Source organism: Prenolepis imparis, unplaced genomic scaffold, assembly GCF_030444845.1.
Source record: "Prenolepis imparis isolate NDT839.2.m4 unplaced genomic scaffold, iyPreImpa1.0 SCAF_1, whole genome shotgun sequence".
Lineage (NCBI taxonomy): Eukaryota > Metazoa > Arthropoda > Insecta > Hymenoptera > Formicidae > Prenolepis > Prenolepis imparis.
Genome location: NW_028141159.1, coordinates 12,036,239 through 12,061,451, shown reverse-complemented (window position 1 = coordinate 12,061,451; position 25,213 = coordinate 12,036,239). Strand labels below are relative to the sequence as shown.

The window sequence follows — 25,213 nt, the reverse complement described above, 5'->3', positions numbered from 1 at the left end:
CGCATTAAAAGCATCGTATACACTTTCTTTGGTGGTGATGCCATGAATTAAATTAAAATATAATGATATATTTAGAGAAGAGTAACATGTTTTTTACCATGTATACTCCACTCTATCTTTTATATATATATATTAATTTTATACATAATTTTTAATGCACACAATTTTTAAAATAAAGCAGTATATGTCTCTAAATGCATACATACAATGTTTAATTGAATTTGACAGAATTTTTTTTTATATAATAAATTAAACTTTATTAAATTGAAATTTCTAGTCACACTTATGGCATCACATTTAATATAAAAAATTTATATATAAAAATTTATATATAATGTGTGAATCGGAGAGATTTTATTACATTACAAATGTAATAAAATCTCTCTGATTCACATATTATATATAAATTTTTATATTAAATAAATAAAATTTAGATATATATTTACCGTTAAATACAACATTAAATAGAAAACATGAGTTTTCTTATTTTTCTATATTTTTCTAATCTTCAATATACTTCGGGTCTTCAAGAATGAAATCACATATTATTTCACTTTGAATACATTAAACGTGGCGCTCGACAGAGTACACAAAAATCAAGTTTGTGATACTGCATATAAAAGCACCAGAGCTGACAGTGTGTATGCATAAGCACTCGTCCGAATCGATAAAATTACGCTCCTGCATCCCCTGTTTGGAACGATAACATAGATATCGACTCGTACGTGCATACAACGCGATATAAACGATCTGTATGTACACGTATCTGCATGTGGATGTATCATATCACACATTGCAAGATATTATCATACACAAAAAAATGACAATGTTAAACAATATAAAATCTAAACCTTTTCACTATGTTTAAGATCCTCGGAAAAATCAAAATTAATTTTTCGAGGCTTAGCTTCTCTCATAAAAAAGTTTATTTTTAATTCGAATGCATAAAGGTTTATCGTTTTTAATTTAGAATATTTTTCTTTTCTTCTGAAATTTAAATTTTATTTTATTTTACTGTTTCATTCATTTATGTCTCATTCAGAGCACAGTTTCAATATTTCTCCAAAAGTTCGAAAATTCGTAGAATTATAATGAAGAATTAAAATAAAGAAATAAACGCCGCGTTCTGAATTCGTCTTGGAAACTTTCTTTGAAATAAAAAAAAAAGAGAATTCTGTATTCTATAAGAATACAGTTATTGACAAAAGAAAACATGACTATATAAGAAAACCTGTAATCCGAATTCGCGTGTCGCATAAGTAAAAATATACATATGAAATCGTCTCTCTGTAGCAGTCTTACGCTCGGCATGATTTGCCTATGTGACATGATATTTATATTTTATTCAATAAACACTAACTTTGCATTTATAAAATTGCAAATAAACGCAAAATTGCTGCCTCAGCTATTGATGACATTGGCAACATGAGTGCTTGTAATATTTTATTCGACACAAACCGTTTTTTACTACTAAAGCGCAATTCGGATATTTGTCAACGCACTCGGACGGTTCGTGCACTTCTGAAATGTAATATTAAAATATGTATCTATCAAGCTTATCTTAAACTTGTTATTAACAAGTGATAACATATCACTAATATTATTGATTTATTATTAAATAATTGCTCGAACTTATTTGCTGAAATTAGAAAGAATCAAAATTAGAAAGATATAGCGTGAGTTTTCTTACTTTTCGGTGGTTTGCTCGCTACTGGCAACTCCTTTCTACACGGCTCCAAGTTACATCGTTGTTCCGTGCTTGGTTTATTGGTTTCTGAACAATTGGTGCTACTAATGCCCTCGACGATGCATCGTACATGTCGTGTTTGCGCTCCGAGACCGCACGTTGCAGAACACTAAAGAGAAGACACACAAGCATTGCATCAAACACACTTCCTAAACATAAACTGATAAAATTCTTAAGAAAAAAAATTTTTCATGAAAAAAGTCTTTAAATATAATTTATATTTTACCGTCGACCAATTCGAGGTGAACCATTCCGGCGAACACGCCGAAAGTTTGCAAACTTGTTTAGTCACTGGCTTCGGATCACTGCAATTTTTCGCGGATAATACGACAAACTCATCATTCGTTCTAGCTATGCAAGCGATATCTCGATGTTGCATGCCGACACCGCACGAGACAGAACACTAAAAGCATAAGAAATCAATGTAAGAGATTATATATTGCTATTCATTATAAAATTAAAATCAGAATAAGGATAAAGAAGAATTTTTTAGTAAGAAAAAAATATTGCTTCTATTCTCATATTAAATCGTCTAAAAGAATAAAATCATAATATAAAAATTATGTGCAATTTTTTCTATGTAATTAAAAACATGCATTTTGAAGTGAAAATTAGATTCGTTTAAAAAATTAATGTCATCTACGGTGATCACTTTAGCATTACGTGTTGCCACGAAGCGAGCGTTTTATTTTCTGAGTCATCTTGTACTAACGGAAGTCCATGGACCGGTGAACCACTTGGCTCGATCGCAGTTTGTTCCTTGTTCAAAGCAATGCATCTCTGTGTCCGGTCTCTCTTTGGGATTGCAAAATAATTCGCTACCGTCAGCGCACGCCACTCGTCTGATTTTCAGACCATTTCCACATTCCGCGGAACACTGCAACAACGACAAATGCTATGCTGCATATTTCGAATAAATATTTAATTTTTAATTTATTTCGAAGTACAGCAATATAAGATAAAATCCAATAATGTTTGAAGTATACATATTTTTATGCTGGTCGTCATTAAAGATGCTGAATTGTATATATTTAAAATATATCGAATATGAATGTATAAAATTTTCTTATAAATCAATGCATAAAGAATCCATAATTTGTTAACAAAAGTATTCTGTTTAATTTAATATTTATTATTTATTTATAATTAGCGAATTATTAATTTAATAATGTATGCATTTTATACTTTAGAAGACCATTCTGAGTATAGCCAGGGTGCATGATGTCCCATGTCCGTTGCTCCATTACAAGCTGTAATCTCGCACGCTTTTTGGGATTCCGGCTTACTGGCTAATGAGCAGGATTCTCCGGACGTTATGCAAGTCACCGTTCGATTTCGGGTTCCACGACCGCATGTCGTCGAACACTAAAAGTGCAATTACGTGACAAATAGGAGACTCGATAGACAGAAGATACCGCTGAATTGAAATCAATTCTGACAATATAAAGCGAAGAGTCTCAATAAAGTCATTTATACTACACGTTAGAGAAAACAAAAAAAATGACATAAAGTTAACAATAAAAAAATTCGCTCTCATAAAAAATTTCATTTTATAACAATATATTTATAATAAATTTTATTATTGCGCTATTATTCGTATAAATTGATAATTTTTGAGCTCACATTTTAACATCTTTCTATCTAATCTTGTTATGTGTTACACATTAAGAATTACATATAATGTAAAATTTTTAATATTTATTGGAATATACTATCCGCTATCCGCATATATTGCTTCTCACTTTTGATATGTAAAGACAATGATAGCGATTATTAAAACTGACAGAATTAAGAATGTCTCTTACATTTGGAGAGATTTCTAACTTTTAATCCCTAATGATTTTCGGACGTACTTCTAAACCGCTAAAAGTAGAAGTCCAACAATAAAAGTATTGAACAGATTAATGACTCACCGGACTCCAAACGCCCACATCCCACCTGGGTGCGTCGTATTGTGAGGGCATATGCCTCAATTCTGGGCCCGCGTTGGGACAGGGGGACAAACTACAAGCTTCCGTAGTGCTCAAATCTGGCGGTTGAATGCACGCACCGGCAGCAACGCGCATTGTCAATCTTGCATTCAGCTCCTGAACGCATTCGAGTTTTCGCGTTCTGATGCCGATTCCGCAAGTGACCGAACATTCGCTCCACTGCTCGGCTCGCCATCTAATGATATTTCCACTTTATCGAGTACGAGATTCAAACTTGTCTGATTAAATTCTATATATAAAATTATTGCATTTTTATTCGATCAAGACTTCCTTGATTATTTTTGAAGTCAATCTTTTCTTAGCAAAAATATGATTGAATGCAGGTTCTCGATTTTTTAACAATTAGATATATTTTTAAAAAATTGATTCTGAATGCATCGAAAAATTTGGCTAAAAGAGGACACGATGATATTACAGGATTTATTGGAGAAGAAAAATATATCAATGTAGATACCTAGCGGCGCAAGGATGATCGTTGCATTGCAATGGGGGAAGATGATTCGGTTTTTCCACGTTGCGACAACGTTTATCGCTGACAGGCGTCTGATTATTCTCACGAATGCACTTTAGAATCGTCGTACGTACGCCTGTAAATAAATATGCATCGAGTTGCAGAAACAATACGATGTGAGCAAAATTTCGCGTCTTATTTCACCTTCTTAGCCTTGTTAAAAAATTGTTAATATAGAATAAAAAATATTATTGCAGTTGGAATATTCTATTAAAATAAAATTGAACGGAAAGAATATATGATTACATCTGTGTCTTAAATTGCAAAAAGAGCTCTTCATTTTCATTCAATTAATGCAGAAATCATTAATGGATATTTTTATTAAGAAAATTTCAATTTCACATTAGTCAAAAATTTAATGGATAAAATGAAGTGCGACTGGAATATCTTATATTATGATTGACGTGACCATCGCATTGTTTTTCTGATCTGTCGCTTTCCGCCCGTATCGTGTCAATTTGGATCACGACATTTATTTGAATCATAACATCGACTATCGGATGCTGTCGCCTGCAATGTCTAGATGTCAAATAAATAAGAAAGTATCAATGCATAAAGCGAGTATCAATTGTGATTTCCGGCTGGCATCTCAAAAATAAATATGTTCTTGCATATTTTTTCAGACGTTTGCGTCTGCAATCATCTGTTTCATTTATCTTTATTTTATCATTTTATTTATTTCAATTATTTCATTTTATACCTAGTCCGATTTATGTATAAAAATTATTTTTAAAACAGATAGCTTTTTTTCATTATTATATAAAATTAAAAATATTTCACCCAAAATTTTTGTTCGTTACACGCTAAAATGTGTGCAATTGTACCGAAACGAACACATCTCGGGTCACTTCCCACGCAATGCCTCAGTGATGTCTAGACGAAGTCGTTTTCGTAATGACCTTAATTATCCAGGCGCTTTTTGCTTAATTGTCCGTTTAATCGGCTTCTTACGAAAGATCCAAAATGATGACTTGAAATTGTATGATCTTTTTATTTAACAATATCTTTTTTATTATCGTTAAACTTAATGCTCAAATATCATACAGCTATACTTTCAAATTATATGTTTCGCAATATTTATCTTTTATTATAATCGATAATTATTATTGTATCCCCTTCAAAAGTGCTTTTATCGTTTATACTAGAAAGGATAATCGCAGAAAATAATTAAATGTTATGAATAAATAATTTTAAATAAATAAATAAATAAATGTTGTGAAAACACATTTCACACATATCAGAGAAATGCTTATACATCGAAATACATGGTGGTAGCTGTTAATTTTATCAACAAGCTTTATACTATGGCGCTCAATTAAAAATTTGTGTTGTACAATCACAAATATTTAATCGCATGTAATTTAGAATATATCCCGCGTACATTAATAGCACTTATTTGCTAAATTCATTTATTTCTTGAACACTGCAATATTGCATTTCCTGGAATATACGAGAGATACGCGAAAATGCATTATCAGTGATATTGGAAGTTAATACAAACTCGCCGATCTCAACATTGAAATTATAACACCGCGCATCACGTTTCGAAAATTGAAATATTCATCAGTGTTCGCACAATGTAAACACAATTAAATCACGTTTTCATGCTAAATATTAAAATTGCGAAATAAATATTTTGCTAAAAACTCATTTTCTCAAACTCTGTAACTCATTATTTGCCATGCACTGTCCTAAATCGATACTGAAATTATTTTGCCTCTAAATCTTTGGTGCCGTTTGCTAAATAATATGATATCGTCAATGAAATTTGTCTCGTTACGACACGCAATATTCTAGCGCATAAATATCGCTTGATATTAATTACAGGCGATTAATTATTACATTCTTACCTCCTCCGCATTCCTTCGAGCAGGGAGCGTGGCCGATTATTTTCCAGGCAAACTTCCTTTTTCTCTTCTTCGTCGTCTTTGACTTTGGCTGATCGCCCGCCATCACCGTAGTCGACGGATGCTTCATCTCTTCCTTCCGTCCGCCGTCGTGCGGATCGCGATCGCGACGCGTTGGAGATAAATCGCTCCGCCGATTTGATCTGGAAGGTAGAGAGAGCAGCGTGCTGAACGAACGAAGACAAATCGCGCGGCTTGATTCGCGAGAAGCTCTTGCATAGATTTCCGTGTCGTACAAAGCAAAATCCCAGCCGAGCGCCGTATGAAAGATTTGCCATAAGATATATTATAGAAATGTTACGATTAAAAAAAATAAAGACAAAAAAATTAAAGATTAAAGATGAGAGAAAACGCACAAATAAAGAAGAAAGCCGTGTAAAATTGTTCAAGATAATTTTGGATTAAATTATGAAAATATATTTAATAAATTGATATACCATATAGAAATATTAATTTGTTAATTTGTAATTCTAATGTTTAATGTTAAGAGAACATTTTTGAGAAACGATAACATCTTATAAAATATATCGCTTTAAAGATTTTAATAAGTATATATGTACTTACATTCTTGTAACAGGTACTCGCACGGTTACTTGAGTATCTGGACTAGGTATCTCGTTGCCCTGATCATTCGATCCTGCGAAAAAGAATAAAACATCATGGACTATAATCGATGATTTTTAATTGTATATAATTAATTGGCAACGAAGATTACCCGCGACAAGCAGTGGCGGTGCAATCACCGCTTTACTGTCCGGCACTTCCTTCACGGGGAGCATGTATTTATACAAAACGCCTGGATTTAACTCCACGGATAAGATCTACAAGATATAATGTGTAAACAATAATATTAATAACATAAAGATTCGATTGTAGATCAGAGAATACGATTAAAAATATGATTGAAAATTGCAATACAAATATAAAATATGCAAATAACGTAATAATAAATGACACTCAAATATGTGCTAAAATTATTTTATCTTCAAATTATATCAAAATGGAATTGGTAATTACGTAATTAATAAAGCTAACAGAATTAGAGAGAGCTAACAATTCATTAGTAAAGTTGTTTGTAAAATGTGACATATAAGTTATCTACATAATTGAACGAATAATTAATCTGCCCTTGATACGATTAACGAAAAGACGATAACATGGGCAGTACCTCTAAATGTAAAGACTCGTTCAACGGTCCAGTCGCTAAGATACACTCCATACGGTTCCTATCGCCCCTCTGGTATGTTAATGTCGTGCCAGCCGCTTTATAAGTACCACTGGGACTGTAAGACCACGGTCCGTTTAGGATGTAACTGCCGTTACTGTCTCTCAACGCTGCGAGTAGATCGATCGTTTGTTAACCAGCATACCACTGTTGCAGTATCTCGCGAGCAAAAACTGCTTAATATTACTCGCCTTTTTGCTATACTACTAACATTTTATTCCAGAAGTAATAAAAACGTCCACGATAATTTGCAGCGACTATTTATCAATTTTCTATAGTATAACATGGTCTTTATGAATAAGAGGTTTAAGAAAAAAAATATTAAGATAATATTTATAATTTCTTGAAAAAATGCATTAAACAAATGTAATACTTTATCGATCGGTTGTGTTGATTAAATAATAAATTGTTAATAGTTTCGTTAAATAAAAATTTTTTTAAATATAAAAATGATAATTATAACTCTCTATATATTGTATTAATTTATAAAGATATTTTACTTTGATAAATCGTCGATGCTACCTAAAAAATTGCTGCTAAATCGTAGCTCGGAAATGTTGAGTGACATAGCGCCCTTGGGAATCGTGGTCACTTGCTGATGACCCTTGGGCAAAATTGGTTCCATGAAGATGCCTTCGAACAACCTGCATCCCCTGCCCTGGCCACCGCACACGCCGCAGGTATCCATCGTCGCGCCGGAACCCACCACCCCGTCACATCCTACAGGCTGAATGGCAAATACATGCAAGTTTCCAGTGCTGTTGCATCTAATTCACTTAGGAAACATATGCGGTGCGATCTCTCTCCAATTTTGTCGAGCTCAATTCTCGAGCTCTATTCCCGATATATTCCAAGACTGTGTTTCACGATATTTTTCTAGATAGAGATATTAAATAAACTTAATATATTCTCTAACATATACAAATATATTTTTCTTTTATATCTTTAAAAAAAAAATAACTGTCTAAGAGTGCTCAAGATCTCTATCAAGGAAAAATCGATTGTTTCGAATCGAAATGACAGGAAATAAAAACACGCGCGCGGGTTATTATTTCCCGTACACATCGGGAAGCTTGTGAAAATCGGAGAAACCTAATTCCGAACATCATTGATTGATAAACGCCCAGTGTATCAGGCGTACAATGAACCCCGATGCCGACAGGAAAAAGAAAGGAAAGGAGGGAGGGAGGGGGAGGCAAAGGGCGAAAAGCACGATCGTATCGCACCCCGGTCGGTCATTAATTTCCGGCGTCGTTCCTCTCGCACATATCGCTCGCGCTATTCATACCTTGCATTGTCCGGCGACGCAGAGCCACCGTTCGCCGTTGCGTTCCGTCGAAATCCCGCTGCTGCTGCCGCGTCCGCGAAGATTCGGAGCATCGCAGGGCGTGCCATCCATTACTGCCGGTTCAAGCGTTGCGTAAAAACGCTCGCCGACTGCAAGGCAATTGAGCGCGCAGGAGTTCGGTGCTGGAGAACAACAGTGATCGCGATTAGGCCAGGCGGAAGTTAGGTCACCAGGCCTGGCCGCTAGCTATATATGCGTCATCATCGCAATGGTCGGACATCGACGTCATCGGCTCATTTTAATACCGCACAAATATGCCTTCTTCTATTATTTTATAAGATCGTACTTCTCGAGAGGCAAGAGAATTATTTTATATGTATATATCTTAATAAAAATGAATATCATTATATATTAAAACTGATGATTGGCATATCTCGTTATGATCAGCTGATTACTTGTCATTTTTTGTCAAATAATAGTAATAATAAATGAATTAATTTAGACTTTTAAAATTCAATCGATATCGGTAAAATCATGTCTTGAAAATTTTAAATTGCATAATTTTTCATAATATTGTTTAAAAAAAGATATTAAAACTCAATTATATATCTTTTCGTCTACAAGAAAGAACACATGCTCTTTTATTGATATAATCATTCGATTATATTATTAGTTAAAGAATATATAATTCTAGAGGAAGTAATCTCTCCCTATATATTGTAGAATCGGAAACTGTCACATCGTAGACTCACCGTCTACGAAAGGCACCCAGACGTAACTGCGGCCCTTGTAGTTCCTCCCGTTGTACTTGGCACACTGTTCCGCCCGCAGGTCTTCCGTAAAGTTCGGGCATTCCTGCACAAACGCATAATGAATTAATTAAACTTGCGATAATTAAGGATCGATCGGGGAAGAGGGAGAGAGGGACACGACAGATATACGCCAAGAAGGAAACGGTCTGACTTCCGGGGAGAAAAAAGTAACCCCCGGCGCGATCGATCGCATCGCTTTTTACGGCACGTCGCGCTTTTCCCAAAGCACCGTGGGTAAATAAAGGCAAAATTATTTGCGGCCTGGCGAAAAAAAAGAAGAACTCGCGTTCCGAGCCGCCGTATACGCCGAGAGGAAGTTCGTATATTCGCGCAAACATGCGAATGCCGGCACGTGTGGTGTGCTACGTGCACGGCCGCATTGCAATTTCCGGATAGACTATTAATTGCCGGTGAACGAAACGGTGGTTACTTTGCCCGGGGGCATGTTTGCGAATCGCGAATGCAGCTCGGAAATGTAGTCCCGGGTATCGAACACGAAGATAAATATTACTGCAGCGAAGCGCCGCCGCTTTTTTCCCAGGTAATAACGGATAACGAAGCCGTATGGTTCGGTTAACTTTTCAAGCCAACTTCGATTGTATCGCTATTTTAATTTCAGGCACAATTCGAAGCAATTTTAACTTGAAGCTTACGTTAACAAAAATTGTTATTCAACGTTCATCCGCTCTGTGTTTTCGATAGGAGCATTTTTTTTTTTTTAATTTACGACAATGCAAACGTACGATTAGTTGGTCAAGTATATCGTGCATCAGTACTAGTACAGTGAATTTGATCGAAACAGGTCGAGAAGTAAACAGATCTTATCGTGCGATTTTTATTACCACCAAGGACTAATCGACACCAGCGAGTCGTTCTTCTCTCTCTCCCTTCCTCTGCCCAATGCTAGGCAAAGCCATCCATTACTCGGAGATCTTTAGTCTCGCAGATGGTGATTATTCTTATGAATTTTACAACGCACACGCGCGCACGCATGCCGGGCCACGGTATATAAATCGTCGTCGGCGTCGTGCGCATCCTTAATTGGCCTGCGCGATGATTTGTTTGCGACTCGTGACGCACCGTCGAGAGGAAAATCCTGAGGAGCGTGCCCTACACACGTACGAATCCGCGTGGATATAGACGCATCCGTTAATATATACGGCATTGTAGAAGTAGTGACACGTGTGAGCATGTATATGGATTTTATGGACGAGCAAGTTTACACGGTTAATCGTCGGGGTTCAGAACTCTAATAACTGCTTAAGAAACAAGGCCATCATGCGACATGAGAAAACAGAGCGAGTATTAATTCGAAAGGATGCTAAACAGAAAGAATCTTTTTTCGCGTTGCAAATTTTTTTTTAAATTTAAAGTTTAGAGATGAAAATATCGATAAAATTATACAGATACAGATAGATTAAGCACAATTGACAGGTCTTGATCAATAAAATTCTATTTATACGAGCAAATTTTTTTGTAAAGCTATTTAAAAAAATTTAAAAATGTATCTTTAAAATAATTCTTTAGATCATCCATACAAAAGAAAAAAGAATTAGGACAAGAGGCTTTATGTTTTACTATCCCTTTTATAAAATTTTTAAAATTTTAATAACTTTAAAAATTCTTCTGATCTTCCTTAATAAGTTGAGGATGCAATCTGCATGCGACAGTTTACCTGTGTATTGCACGTGTGATAGCGCTTATATGTGCCGATACAAATAGGTCTGGTGCTGCTCGTACTATTCTCCGAGATAATACTTCTCTTCCTCAAAAGTTTCCTGAAATAAATTGCTCGCATTAGCTTATATATCGACTCGCACAAGCGAGTAACGCGCGATGCATCTTGATTTTTCAATGCCGAGTGTATAAATACACTTTTTATAGTATGTGCAGGGCATTATGCTAATCTCGAGATCAAAGGAGAGAGAGACTATGTGCGATAAAAATAAACGAATAAATTATCTGCGCATCTCATTTAATAATATTGCTATGCTGCAAAAGAAACATTTGCTATTACATGAGAGGATAATTGCTCGATATATTGCATATTTTTATATTTTACATAAAATTAAGTATAATAATAATTTGAATATTCAAATTTGAATTTTTTTTCTTTTTCTTTCTCTCTCTTCTTTTTTCTCTCATAAATTATTTTATTTTTGTTTTATCTAAAAATTTCATTTTCCTAAATTCATTAAATTTCTTGATCTTTATAATGTAATGTGATTCAGTAATTCTTAAACATCCGCGAAATTATCGTTAATTCAAGTTTAAAGTCACGACACGATGTGCAATTACGAGAGAAATTGGGTATTCCTTATTTACTCGTATGGTGAACTCATCGCAAGATATTCATACTGCAAGTCACGTAACAACTCACAGTAGCGTTACGAAGGTGTAAATGTCAGCGACGATAACAACACGTTTCTGCCCTCGAGAGAAGCTCGCGAGAGTCGTCGGCCTGCCGGTGTATAATCTTCTTACGCTACTGATCCGTAATTTGCACGCTGGTTTATAGCTAGCCGGACAAAACATATAGGGTGTGCGGAACTTGTATAAACTTATATTTTAATTTAAATGATTTTAATTTATCATATATTTTAATTTAATTTCTTACTTTATTTTTCTTTTCAATTCAGCAATTTCCCGATATTTTTTTAACCTACGTATTTTAGAGGAATACGAGATGTATTTAAAATAAATCTCAACTCGGGATTATTTAAACACTTGATGTTGCTCCGAATAAAATTTATGCCCTGAGCACCAGTTTTAAAGAAAAATAATTTTTTTTGAAACTTATACACTACCATCTGAGTTTGACTCTTATTTAACAGAATAAATTAAATTGTGCTTTTTTTACAAGAGAGCCGTTTCAATGTCTTAGTATTTTTATTTTTCTTATTCTGTCTGAAATATTTTTTTAATTTAATTTTTTATTTTAACAGATATATAACCTTGAAGTAAGATTTTATCGATGACAAAATTCGCTAAAAAATAGCCAGAGAAAGTACACTTAAATAAGTAAATAGTTCGTACTCATGCATCGAGTATACAATAAATATTTGTATGAATATGGCGGTGTACGCAATCTCAAGTATAAGTCCCAAGAAGTTTTATCGAAGCTCTCATGTTCGTTATATAAATAAAAGTATCCTATGTAATGTTTATGAAATTTATATAAATTCTATAAAGAGAAAACTATCCATTTATTCAAACAAAATCACGTTTTATAATATTACAATCTTTTTTAAAAAGATAAAAAAATTGCATTTCAGAATCAATCTTGATTGCTCTACATTTTTTTTATAAATATCGTTAAAAAAATTTTTATTAAAAAATTTTCTTCATAATCTACGAAGTTTCTTCTTATAGCTGTGTTACAGAAGAAAAATAATTAAACAATGTGTGCAGCAAGACACGAAATGCGCGATGAATTCGAGGCACCCTGTATGTGTTTCATGGATACGAAAAAACCGAAGAAGATCGATGGTGATCTATCAATTGAGGAGCATCCCATAGGAATAGCGTATTCACACACGCGAGTTCAAAGTTCCGCGCGGTTATGCAGCGACTCGCCCAGCGAGTGCTTATGATCTAAATTGCGCGAGACCCTAACGGTACCGTGAAGCGTGTGATTATTGTTAGAATCGACCGCGCATTATCGCAAGGTGCTTTGCATTCAAACCGCGATTACCGATCCCCGCCATGACCTCGCGCGAAAGATGCGTGCCTTCCCCATCCCGCGAGGACAAAGGTGAGGCCAAGGTGTGGAAATCATTAATCGAGCGTGAAGATATTTGGATGGCGCGCCATATGGTGGCTTGATCTTTGTTCTTAACATATGTACAAGCGCTCATCGTTTTACTTTTATTTTACTTAAAAACAAGCAAGTAAAATGTGAGGAAAACCACGTTGCAGCTATAATTTATGTATGTAGCATCGTGTTTCTTTTTCTTATTAAATTGCTAGTTTCATAAACTAAAATGTATTAGTTAGCATTTTATGCTGCATCCTTTCTATTATATATATTTTGAGATCTTTAATATAATTCATTATACTAATGCACTCACCGTAAAGGAATGCATTCTCGAGATTGAGACTGGACACCAGTGCCGCATGATCGGGAACATTCGTTCCACGAGCTCCACGTGCCCCAAGTTCCTCTCACCCTGTTATCACGTCCAATTCCAAATTGCGTTCTTTCTTGTAACATATGATACACCTGGAAAAAAAAAATCAACACTGTTGCATTAATCAGTTATTCAGCAAACGATAAAACTTACAATAGAAATTAAAAACGAAAAGTTAATTTAAAATCGTAAAGAAGCTAATATTTTTCGTAAATAAAAATAAACTATTTTTCGTTAATATAATTATGCAATACAAATTTTAATTTATGAAAATTGAAGATTTTATTAATTTATACTCGTAGTTTATTTAAATTAGAACAAAACAAGCGCGCGCAATTGTTCTATCCTATAATAAAAATAATGTAATTTAAAAAAAACAAAATATGTCTATTTTATCTAATTTTGTCAACAACTGTCAACAACTGTTCATACACATTGAACACATGATTATATTGTTATATGTTATTACACATAATAAAAGGTTGCGTTTTATAGGGTCCGCGGTTATAAAGTATTTATTTTTAATATTTTAAAAGGAGCCAAAAATTAATCGTTTGTTTTTTTCAGTATTATATTCTTTGCTATATATATATATATATATATATACATTTATGTACACATATATATATATATATATATATATTTTAAATATACATATATTTTTATATACATATGTATATCTCTCTTTCTATACATATATATAATATATTTTTATTTCCTCATTTCGTTTAATCTAACCAATTACGCGCGCGAAGTGAAGTTATATTATTCTTTGATAATAAAATCTCAAAAATTGCAATGCATGCATAAAAATATATTAATTAATTAAGCAATGCATACAAATATAATATTTAAATCTTTAACAGGGAACAAAAAATAGGATTTTCTAAAGAATCTTTTGAAATCAAAATATCTGCGCTTTTATTAGACTCACGTATCTAATACACATCCACTGCGCTGCACGTGTCGCGTAAGACTAGACTGGACACTGGACTGGACTGACCGCAAGATACTGAGCGAGCAGAGCGAGCAGCGGTGTCCGTGTCGCCACCTGACGGTGATACCTAACTTCACAGCCAAGAGTGAACCGGACCCGGCGAAACATCTCTCTCTTTTTATCCCTTCCATTAGACTAACGCGTCCCATACGTTCACCATGCTGCACGTCTCGCGAGAGACTAATCCCCACCACCGACCACAAGACTCTGCGCAGCGGTGTCGCCAACTAACAGCGCAAGCCAACTTTACAGCCAAGAATGAACCGGGTCCGACGAAAACATCTCTCTCTTTCTATCCTCTCTATTAGATTAACACATCCCACACGTCCGTCATGTTGCGCGTCTCGCGCAAGACTGATTCTCGTGCGAGATATCTCGATCGCGAGACTGGTGATCAGTCCCACGCGAGATGCGCAGCGTAGCAGATGTATGGAGATGTGTGTCTAATGAAAGCGTAGGTATTTTGGTCAAAAAATTCTTGTAGAAAATTCTATTTTGTTGTTCGCAATTTCTGTTAAAGATTTAAATATAGTATTTTTGTGCATTGCATAATTAATTAATATATTTTCTTTATGCATTGATTGCAATAATAATTTTTATGTTTGCGTTGCAATTTTTAAGATTTTATTATCAAAGAATAATATAATAACTTCGCTTCGCGCGCGTAATTAGTAATTATATTCGGTTAGGATTAAATGAAATAAGAAAAAAAATATATATATACATATATACACAGGATGTTTCAGGAAGAATATGGTCAGCATTCTAAGACATGATTATACATATTATTTTAAGCAAGAAAGTTTATATAAACATGTGTCCTATTCTGGTTAGAAAGACACAACATATTCAGTTTTAAGAACGAATACATTCATTAACTTATTAGAACTAAATTCTATGAGAAATACAAAAATTTAATATAATTGTTTCGTAGCATTTGGTTCTACTAAGTTAATAAATGTATTCGTTCTTAAACTTGAACGCGTTGTATCTTTATAACCGTCCAGAATAAGACACATGTTTATATAAATTTTTTTGCTTAAAATGTGTACAATCAAGTACTGGAATTACCTAACCATTTCCTTCATTTCCTCCTGAAACGCCCTGTATCATTTATATATATATACATTTATGTACACATTTATATATATATATACACATTTATGTACTCGTTCATATATATATACATTTATGTACACATTTATATATATATACATTTATGTACATATATATACATATATGTACGTTTTTATATATATATATATATATATATATATATATATATATATATACATTTATGTACACATTTTTTTAATTAATATACACGATTAATATATCACGATTAATATTTTTGATAGTTATCAGCTGATTTCTGTCAAAAAATATTAATCACGGATAAAGTATTATAACATATTATACACTGAAAGAATTTTCTCTTAGAATTTACCCTAAAAATCATAGTAATCGTGGGACAATATGATATGGAAAGAATTTTATGAGAATTTCTCTAATTAATATTTATCACAATAAAAATAATAATATTTATCACAATAAAATATAACACATGTTTGATTAATTTTACTATACAGTTTATATATTTATACTATGCATAAAATTCTTTCCATATCATATTGTCTCACAATTACCATGATTTTCAGGATAAATTCTAAGGGAAAATTCTCTCTGTATATTACTTACAAAATATTATTTTAATTATAATAATATGTTGTAAATATGTAAATAATATTATACGAGTATGTTATAATATATACTTATAATATAAACTTATTTGTCCGCGATTAATATTTTTTGACAAAAATCAGCTGATAACTGTCAAAAATATTAATCGAGTTTAAAGTATTATAACATATTATTTACAACATATTAGAATAATTTATTATTTTAAAATTTAATTAATAAGTTCTTGCTTTATCAATATTTTTTGGCAGAAATCAGCTGATTAAGGCGTTATTTTATTATTTAAATTTTAAAATAATAAAATGTTATAAAAATTAAAATAATAATATGTTTGAAATAACATGTTATAATATTTTTAATTTGTTTATTATTTTTGACAGTTATCAGCTGATTCCTGTTATAATATATCAATAGAAAATGAAGTATTATATCATATCATTTATTATACAATATATTACTATTTAAATACTTTTAACTATATTTTAATTATTGTTATTTTAAAATTTAATTAGCAAAGTAACGATTTATTAATATTTCTTGACAGCAATCAGCTGATTAAAGTGTTAATAATATGTTATAGTTCTTTAAACTCTATTAATATTTTTTGACAGTTATCAGCTGATTTCTGTCAAAAATATTAATCGAAAATAAGATATTATAAGATATTATTTACAACATTATTATTTTAATTCTTATAACAAATTTTTATTTTAAAATTTAATTAGCAAATTAACATCTTAATAAGCTGATTTTTCAAAAAATATTATTCGAGTTTAAATAAACTTTATATAATCTATTTAATAATATTCGTTTTCAATGTAATCAATGTACTATTAAAATGTATAATCGATGAAATTTTGGCTCGTCTTAAAATATTAGAAATTGATACATTTTTGCCGCTGACCCTATGCGACGCATCTCTATTTTAAGTATATCATATTAAAAAATTTGTACGCTGGTGTCTGCATGGTACCAAAAGATTATGTAATCAATGTACTATTAAAATGTATAATCGATGAATTTCTGGCTCGTCTTAAAATATTAGAAATTGATACTTTTTTGCGGCTGACCCTATGCGACACATCCTTATTTTATGTATATCATATTAAAAAATTTGTACGCTGGTGTCTGCATGGTACCAAAAGATTCTGCAATCAATGTACAATTAAAATGTATAATCGATGAATTTTTGGCTCGTCTTAAAATATTAGAAATCGATACTCTTTTACCGCTGACCCTATGCGACGCAACCTTATTTTATGTATATCAAGTTAAAAAATTTGTACGCTGGTGTCTGCATGGTACCAAAAGATTCTGTAATCTATGTACTATTAAAATGTATAATCGATGAATTTTTGGCTCGTCTTAAAATATTAGAAATTGATACTTTTTTGACGCGGACCCTGTGCGACGCATCCTTATTTTATGTTTATCAAGTTAAAAAATTTGTACGATGATGTCTGTTTGGTACCAAATGATTCTGTAATAAATGTACTATTAAAATATATAATCGATGAATTTTTGGCTCGTCTTAAAATATTAAAAATTGATACATTTATGCCGCTGACCCTATGCGACGCATCCTTAATTTATGTATAGCAAATGAAAAAGTTTGTACGCTGGTGTCTGTTTGATGCCAAATGTTTCTGTAATAAATGTACTATTAAAATGTATAATCGATGAATTTTTGGCTCGTCTCAAAATATTAGAAATCGATACTTTTTTACAGCTGACCTTATGCGACGCATCCTCATTTTATGTATATCATATTAAAAAATTTGTACGCTGGTGTCTGCTTGGTACCAAATGATTCTGTAATCAATGTACTATTAAAATGTATAATCGATGAATTTTTGGCTCGTCTTAAAATATTAGAAATTGATACTTTTTTGACGCGGACCCTGTGCGACGTATCCTTATTTTATGTTTATCAAGTAAAAAATTTGTACGCTGGTGTCTGTTTGATGCCAAATGTTTCTGTAATAAATGTACTATTAACATGTATAATCGATGAATTTTTGGCTCGTCTTAAAATATTAAAAATTGATACTTTTTTGACGCGGACCTGGTGCGACGCATCCTCATTTTATGTTTATCAAATTAAAAAATTTGTACGCTGGTGTCTGGTTGGTACCAAATAATTCTTTAATCAATGTACTATTAAAATTTATAATCGATGAATTTTTGGCTCGTCTTAAAATATTAGAAATTGATACTATTTTGACGCGGACCCTGTGCGACGCATACTTATTTTATGTTTATCAAGTTAAAAAATTTGTACGCTGGTGTCTGTTTGGTACCAAATGATTCTGTAATAAATGTACTATTAAAATGTATAATCGATGAATTTTTGGCTCGTCTTAAAATATTAGAAATCGATACTTTTTACCGCTGACCCTATGCGACGCATCCTTATTTTATGTATATCATATTAAAAAATTTGTACGCTGGTGTCTGCTTGGTACCAAATAATTCTGTAATCAATGTACTATTAAAATGTATAATCGATGAATTTTTGGCTCGTCTTAAAATATTAGAAATTGATACTTTTTTGACGCGGACCCTGTGCGACGCATCCTTATTTTATGTTTATCAAGTTAAAAAATTTGTACGCTGGTGTCTGTTTGGTACCAAATGATTCTGTAATAAATGTACTATTAAAATGTATAATCGATGAATTTTTGGCTCGTCTTAAAATATTAGAAATTGATACTTTTTTGACGCGGACCCTGTGCGACGTATCCTTATTTAATGTTTATCAAGTTAAAAAATTTGTACGCTGGTGTCTGTTTGATGCCAAATGTTTCTGTAATAAATGTACTATTAAAATGTATAATCGATGAATTTTTGGCTCGTCTTAAAATATTAGAACTTGATTTTTATTGACGCGGACCCTGTGCGACGCATCCTTATTTTATGTTTATCAAATTAAAAAATTTGTACGCTGGTGTCTGGTTTGTACCAAATAATTCTTTAATCAATGTACTATTAAAATGTATAATCGATGAATTTTTGGCTCGTTTTTAAATATTAGAAATCGATACTTTTTTACCGCTGACCCCATGCGACCCAACCTTACTTTATGTATATCAAGTTAAAAAATTTGTACGCTGGTGTCTGCATGGTACCAAAAGATTCTGTAATCAAAGTACTATTAAAATGTATAATCGATGAATTTTTGGCTCGTCTCAAAATATTAGAAATTGATACTTTTTTGACGCGGACCCTGTGCGACGCATCCTTATTTTATGTTTATCAAGTTAAAAAATTTGTACGCTGGTGTCTGTTTGGTACCAAATGATTCTGTAATAAATGTACTATTAAAATGTATAATCGATGAATTTTTGGCTCGTCTTAAAATATTAGAAATTGATACATTTATGCCGCTGACCCTATGCGACGCATCCTTAATTTATGTATAGCAAATGAAAAAGTTTGTACGCTGGTGTCTGTTTGGTACCAAATGATTCTGTAATAAATGTACTATTAAAATGTATAATCGATGAATTTTTGGCTCGTCTTAAAATATTAGAAATTGATACTTTTTTGACGCGGACCCTGTGCGACGTATCCTTATTTAATGTTTATCAAGTTAAAAAATTTGTACGCTGGTGTCTGTTTGATGCCAAATGTTTCTGTAATAAATGTACTATTAAAATGTATAATCGATGAATTTTTGGCTCGTCTTAAAATATTAGAACTTGATACTTTTTTACCGCTGACCCTGTGCGACGCATCCTTATTTTATGTTTATCAAATTAAAAAATTTGTACGCTGGTGTCTGGTTTGTACCAAATAATTCTTTAATCAATGTACTATTAAAATGTATAATCGATGAATTTTTGGCTCGTTTTTAAATATTAGAAATCGATACTTTTTTACCGCTGACCCCATGCGACGCAACCTTACTTTATGTATATCAAGTTAAAAAATTTGTACGCTGGTGTCTGTTTGGTACCAAATGATTCTGTAATAAATGTACTATTTAAATGTATAATCGATGAATTTTTGGCTCGTCTAAAAATATTAGAAATTGATACTTTTTTGACGCGGACCCTGTGCGACGCATCCTTATTTTATGTTTATCAAGTTAAAAAATTTGTACGCTGGTGTCTGCATGGTACCAAAAGATTCTGTAATCAATGTACTATTAAAATGTATAATCGATGAATTTTTGGCTCGTCTTAAAATATTAGAACTTGATTTTTTTTGACGCGGACCCTGTGCGACGCATCCTTATTTTATGTTTATCAAGTTAAAAAATTTGTACGCTGGTGTCTGTTTGGTACCAAATGTTTCTGTAATAAATGTACTATTAAAATGTATAATCGATGAATTTTTGGCTCGTCTTAAAATATTAGAAATAGATACTTTTTTGACGCGAACCTTGTGCGACGCATCCTTATTTTATGTTTATCGTATTAAAAAATTTGTACGCTGGTGTCTGCATGGTACCAAAAGATTCTGTAATCAATGTACTATTAAAATGTATAATCGATGAATTTTTGGCTCGTCTTAAAATATTAGAAATTGATACTTTTTTGACGCGGACCCTGTGCGACGCATCCTTATTTTATGTTTATCAAGTTAAAAAATTTGTACGCTGGTGTCTGTTTGGTACCAAATGATTCTGTTATAAATGTACTATTAAAATGTATAATCGATGAATTTTTGGCTCGTCTTAAAATATTAGAAATTGATACTTTTTTGACGCGGACCCTGTGCGACGCACCCTTATTTTATGTTTATCGTATTAAAAAATTTGTACGCTGGTGTCTGCATGGTACCAAAACATTCTGTAATCTATGTACTATTAAAATGTATAATCGATGAATTTTTGGCTCGTCTTAAAATATTAGAAATCGATACTTTTTTACCGCTGACCCTATGCGACGCATCCTTATTTTATGTATATCATATTAAAAAATTTGTACGCTGGTGTCTGCTTGGTACCAAATAATTCTGTAATCAATGTACTATTAAAATGTATAATCGATGAATTTTTGGCTCTTCTAAAAATATTAGAAATTGATACTTTTTTGACGCGGACCCTGTGCGACGCATCCTTATTTTATGTTTATCAAGTTAAAAAATTTGTACGCTGGTGTCTGTTTGGTACCAAATGATTCTGTAATAAATGTACTATTAAAATGTATAATCAATGAATTTTTGGCTCGTCTTAAAATATTAGAAATTGATACATTTATGCCGCTGACCCTATGCGACGCATCCTTAATTTATGTATAGCAAATGAAAAAGTTTGTACGCTGGTGTCTGTTTGATACCAAATGATTCTGTAATAAATGTATTATTAAAATGTATAATCGATGAATTTTTGGCTCGTCTTATAATATTAGAAATTGATACTTTTTTGACGCGGACCCTGTGCGACGTATCCTTATTTAATGTTTATCAAGTTAAAAAATTTGTACGCTGGTGTCTGTTTGATGCCAAATGTTTCTGTAATAAATGTACTATTAAAATGTATAATCGATGAATTTTTGGCTCGTCTTAAAATATTAGAACTTGATTTTTATTGACGCGGACCCTGTGCGACGCATCCTTATTTTATGTTTATCAAATTAAAAAATTTGTACGCTGGTGTCTGGTTTGTACCAAATAATTCTTTAATCAATGTACTATTAAAATGTATAATCGATGAATTTTTGGCTCGTTTTTAAATATTAGAAATCGATACTTCTTTACCGCTGACCCCATGCGACCCAACCTTACTTTATGTATATCAAGTTAAAAAATTTGTACGCTGGTGTCTGCATGGTACCAAAAGATTCTGTAATCAAAGTACTATTAAAATGTATAATCGATGAATTTTTGGCTCGTCTTAAAATATTAGAAATCGATACTTTTTTACCGCTGACCCTATGCGACGCATCCTTATTTTATGTATATCATATTAAAAAATTTGTACCCTGGTGTCTGCTTGGTACCAAATAATTCTGTAATCAATGTACTATTAAAATGTATAATCGATGAATTTTTGGCTCTTCTAAAAATATTAGAAATTGATACTTTTTTGACGCGGACCCTGTGCGACGCATCCTTATTTTATGTTTATCAAGTTAAAAAATTTGTACGCTGGTGTCTGTTTGGTACCAAATGATTCTGTAATAAATGTACTATTAAAATGTATAATCGATGAATTTTTGGCTCGTCTTAAAATATTAGAAATTGATACTTTTTTGACGCGGACCCTGTGCGACGCATCCTTATTTTATGTTTATCAAGTTAAAAAATTTGTACGCTGGTGTCTGTTTGGTACCAAATGATTCTGTTATAAATGTACTATTAAAATGTATAATCGATGAATTTTTGGCTCGTCTTAAAATATTAGAAATTGATACTTTTTTGACGCGGACCCTGTGCGACGCACCCTTATTTTATGTTTATCGTATTAAAAAATTTGTACGCTGGTGTCTGCATGGTACCAAAACATTCTGTAATCTATGTACTATTAAAATGTATAATCGATGAATTTTTGGCTCGTCTTAAAATATTAGAAATCGATACTTTTTTACCGCTGACCCTATGCGACGCATCATTATTTTATGTATATCATATTAAAAAATTTGTACGCTGGTGTCTGCTTGGTACCAAATAATTCTGTAATCAATGTACTATTAAAATGTATAATCGATGAATTTTTGGCTCTTCTAAAAATATTAGAAATTGATACTTTTTTGACGCGGACCCTGTGCGACGCATCCTTATTTTATGTTTATCAAGTTAAAAAATTTGTACGCTGGTGTCTGTTTGGTACCAAATGATTCTGTAATAAATGTACTATTAAAATGTATAATCAATGAATTTTTGGCTCGTCTTAAAATATTAGAAATTGATACATTTATGCCGCTGACCCTATGCGACGCATCCTTAATTTATGTATAGCAAATGAAAAAGTTTGTACGCTGGTGTCTGTTTGATACCAAATGATTCTGTAATAAATGTATTATTAAAATGTATAATCGATGAATTTTTGGCTCGTCTTATAATATTAGAAATTGATACTTTTTTGACGCGGACCCTGTGCGACATATCCTTATTTAATGTTTATCAAGTTAAAAAATTTGTACGCTGGTGTCTGTTTGATGCCAAATGTTTCTGTAATAAATGTACTATTAAAATGTATAATCGATGAATTTTTGGCTCGTCTTAAAATATTAGAACTTGATTTTTATTGACGCGGACCCTGTGCGACGCATCCTTATTTTATGTTTATCAAATTAAAAAATTTGTACGCTGGTGTCTGGTTTGTACCAAATAATTCTTTAATCAATGTACTATTAAAATGTATAATCGATGAATTTTTGGCTCGTTTTTAAATATTAGAAATCGATACTTCTTTACCGCTGACCCCATGCGACCCAACCTTACTTTATGTATATCAAGTTAAAAAATTTGTACGCTGGTGTCTGCATGGTACCAAAAGATTCTGTAATCAAAGTACTATTAAAATGTATAATCGATGAATTTTTGGCTCGTCTTAAAATATTAGAAATCGATACTTTTTTACCGCTGACCCTATGCGACGCATCCTTATTTTATGTATATCATATTAAAAAATTTGTACCCTGGTGTCTGCTTGGTACCAAATAATTCTGTAATCAATGTACTATTAAAATGTATAATCGATGAATTTTTGGCTCTTCTAAAAATATTAGAAATTGATACTTTTTTGACGCGGACCCTGTGCGACGCATCCTTATTTTATGTTTATCAAGTTAAAAAATTTGTACGCTGGTGTCTGTTTGGTACCAAATGATTCTGTAATAAATGTACTATTAAAATGTATAATCGATGAATTTTTGGCTCGTCTTAAAATATTAGAAATTGATACATTTATGCCGCTGACCCTATGCGACGCATCCTTAATTTATGTATAGCAAATGAAAAAGTTTGTACGCTGGTGTCTGTTTGATACCAAATGATTCTGTAATAAATGTATTATTAAAATGTATAATCGATGAATTTTTGGCTCGTCTTATAATATTAGAAATTGATACTTTTTTGACGCGGACCCTGTGCGACGTATCCTTATTTAATGTTTATCAAGTTAAAAAATTTGTACGCTGGTGTCTGTTTGATGCCAAATGTTTCTGTAATAAATGTACTATTAAAATGTATAATCGATGAATTTTTGGCTCGTCTTAAAATATTAGAACTTGATTTTTATTGACGCGGACCCTGTGCGACGCATCCTTATTTTATGTTTATCAAATTAAAAAATTTGTACGCTGGTGTCTGGTTTGTACCAAATAATTCTTTAATCAATGTACCATTAAAATGTATAATCGATGAATTTTTGGCTCGTTTTTAAATATTAGAAATCGATACTTCTTTACCGCTGACCCCATGCGACCCAACCTTACTTTATGTATATCAAGTTAAAAAATTTGTACGCTGGTGTCTGCATGGTACCAAAAGATTCTGTAATCAAAGTACTATTAAAATGTATAATCGATGAATTTTTGGCTCGTCTTCAAATATTAGAAATTGATACTTTTTTGACGCGGACCCTGTGCGACGCATCCTTATTTTATGTTTATCAAGTTAAAAAATTTGTACGCTGGTGTCTGTTTGGTACCAAATGATTCTGTAATAAATGTACTATTAAAATGTATAATCGATGAATTTTTGGCTCGTCTTAAAATATTAGAAATCGATACTTTTTACCGCTGACCCTATGCGACGCATCCTTATTTTATGTATATCATATTAAAAAATTTGTACGCTGGTGTCTGCTTGGTACCAAATAATTCTGTAATCAATGTACTATTAAAATGTATAATCGATGAATTTTTGGCTCGTCTTAAAATATTAGAAATTGATACTTTTTTGACGCGGACCCTGTGCGACGCATCCTTATTTTATGTTTATCAAGTTAAAAAA

The 25,213-nt window shown here is 32.3% G+C and overlaps 1 protein-coding gene across 6 annotated transcripts in view; it reads right to left on the bottom strand.

The window, feature by feature from the left end:
* The window catches only part of LOC145946625 (thrombospondin type-1 domain-containing protein 4), a 120,504-nt gene that overhangs the window by 8,362 nt on the left and 86,929 nt on the right, over window positions 1–25,213 (bottom strand). Inside the window, exons 8-23 of one of the 6 annotated variants that reach the window (XR_014427147.1) lie at window positions 13,552–13,703; window positions 11,157–11,259; window positions 9,422–9,524; window positions 8,670–8,851; window positions 7,904–8,108; window positions 7,325–7,491; window positions 6,872–6,977; window positions 6,721–6,793; window positions 6,100–6,299; window positions 4,193–4,325; window positions 3,661–3,913; window positions 2,933–3,112; window positions 2,460–2,624; window positions 1,974–2,150; window positions 1,691–1,856; window positions 447–1,521 (exon numbers count right to left, since the gene is read on the bottom strand). Coding sequence is in view for 4 of the 6 variants with exons in the window: in XM_083056613.1 (XP_082912739.1) it covers window positions 1,406–1,521; window positions 1,691–1,856; window positions 1,974–2,150; window positions 2,460–2,624; window positions 2,933–3,112; window positions 3,661–3,913; window positions 4,193–4,325; window positions 6,100–6,299; window positions 6,721–6,793; window positions 6,872–6,977; window positions 7,325–7,491; window positions 7,904–8,108; window positions 8,670–8,851; window positions 9,422–9,524; window positions 11,157–11,259; window positions 13,552–13,703 (2,481 nt within the window). In the remaining 2 variants the exon portion in view is untranslated. Of the gene's footprint in view, window positions 1–386; window positions 1,522–1,690; window positions 1,857–1,973; window positions 2,151–2,399; window positions 2,625–2,932; window positions 3,113–3,660; window positions 3,914–4,192; window positions 4,326–6,099; window positions 6,300–6,720; window positions 6,794–6,871; window positions 6,978–7,324; window positions 7,492–7,903; window positions 8,109–8,669; window positions 8,852–9,421; window positions 9,525–11,156; window positions 11,260–13,551; window positions 13,704–25,213 lie in introns of those variants that run through there. The other 5 variants (XM_083056613.1, XM_083058355.1, XR_014427190.1 and 2 more) reach the window with 5 other exon arrangements.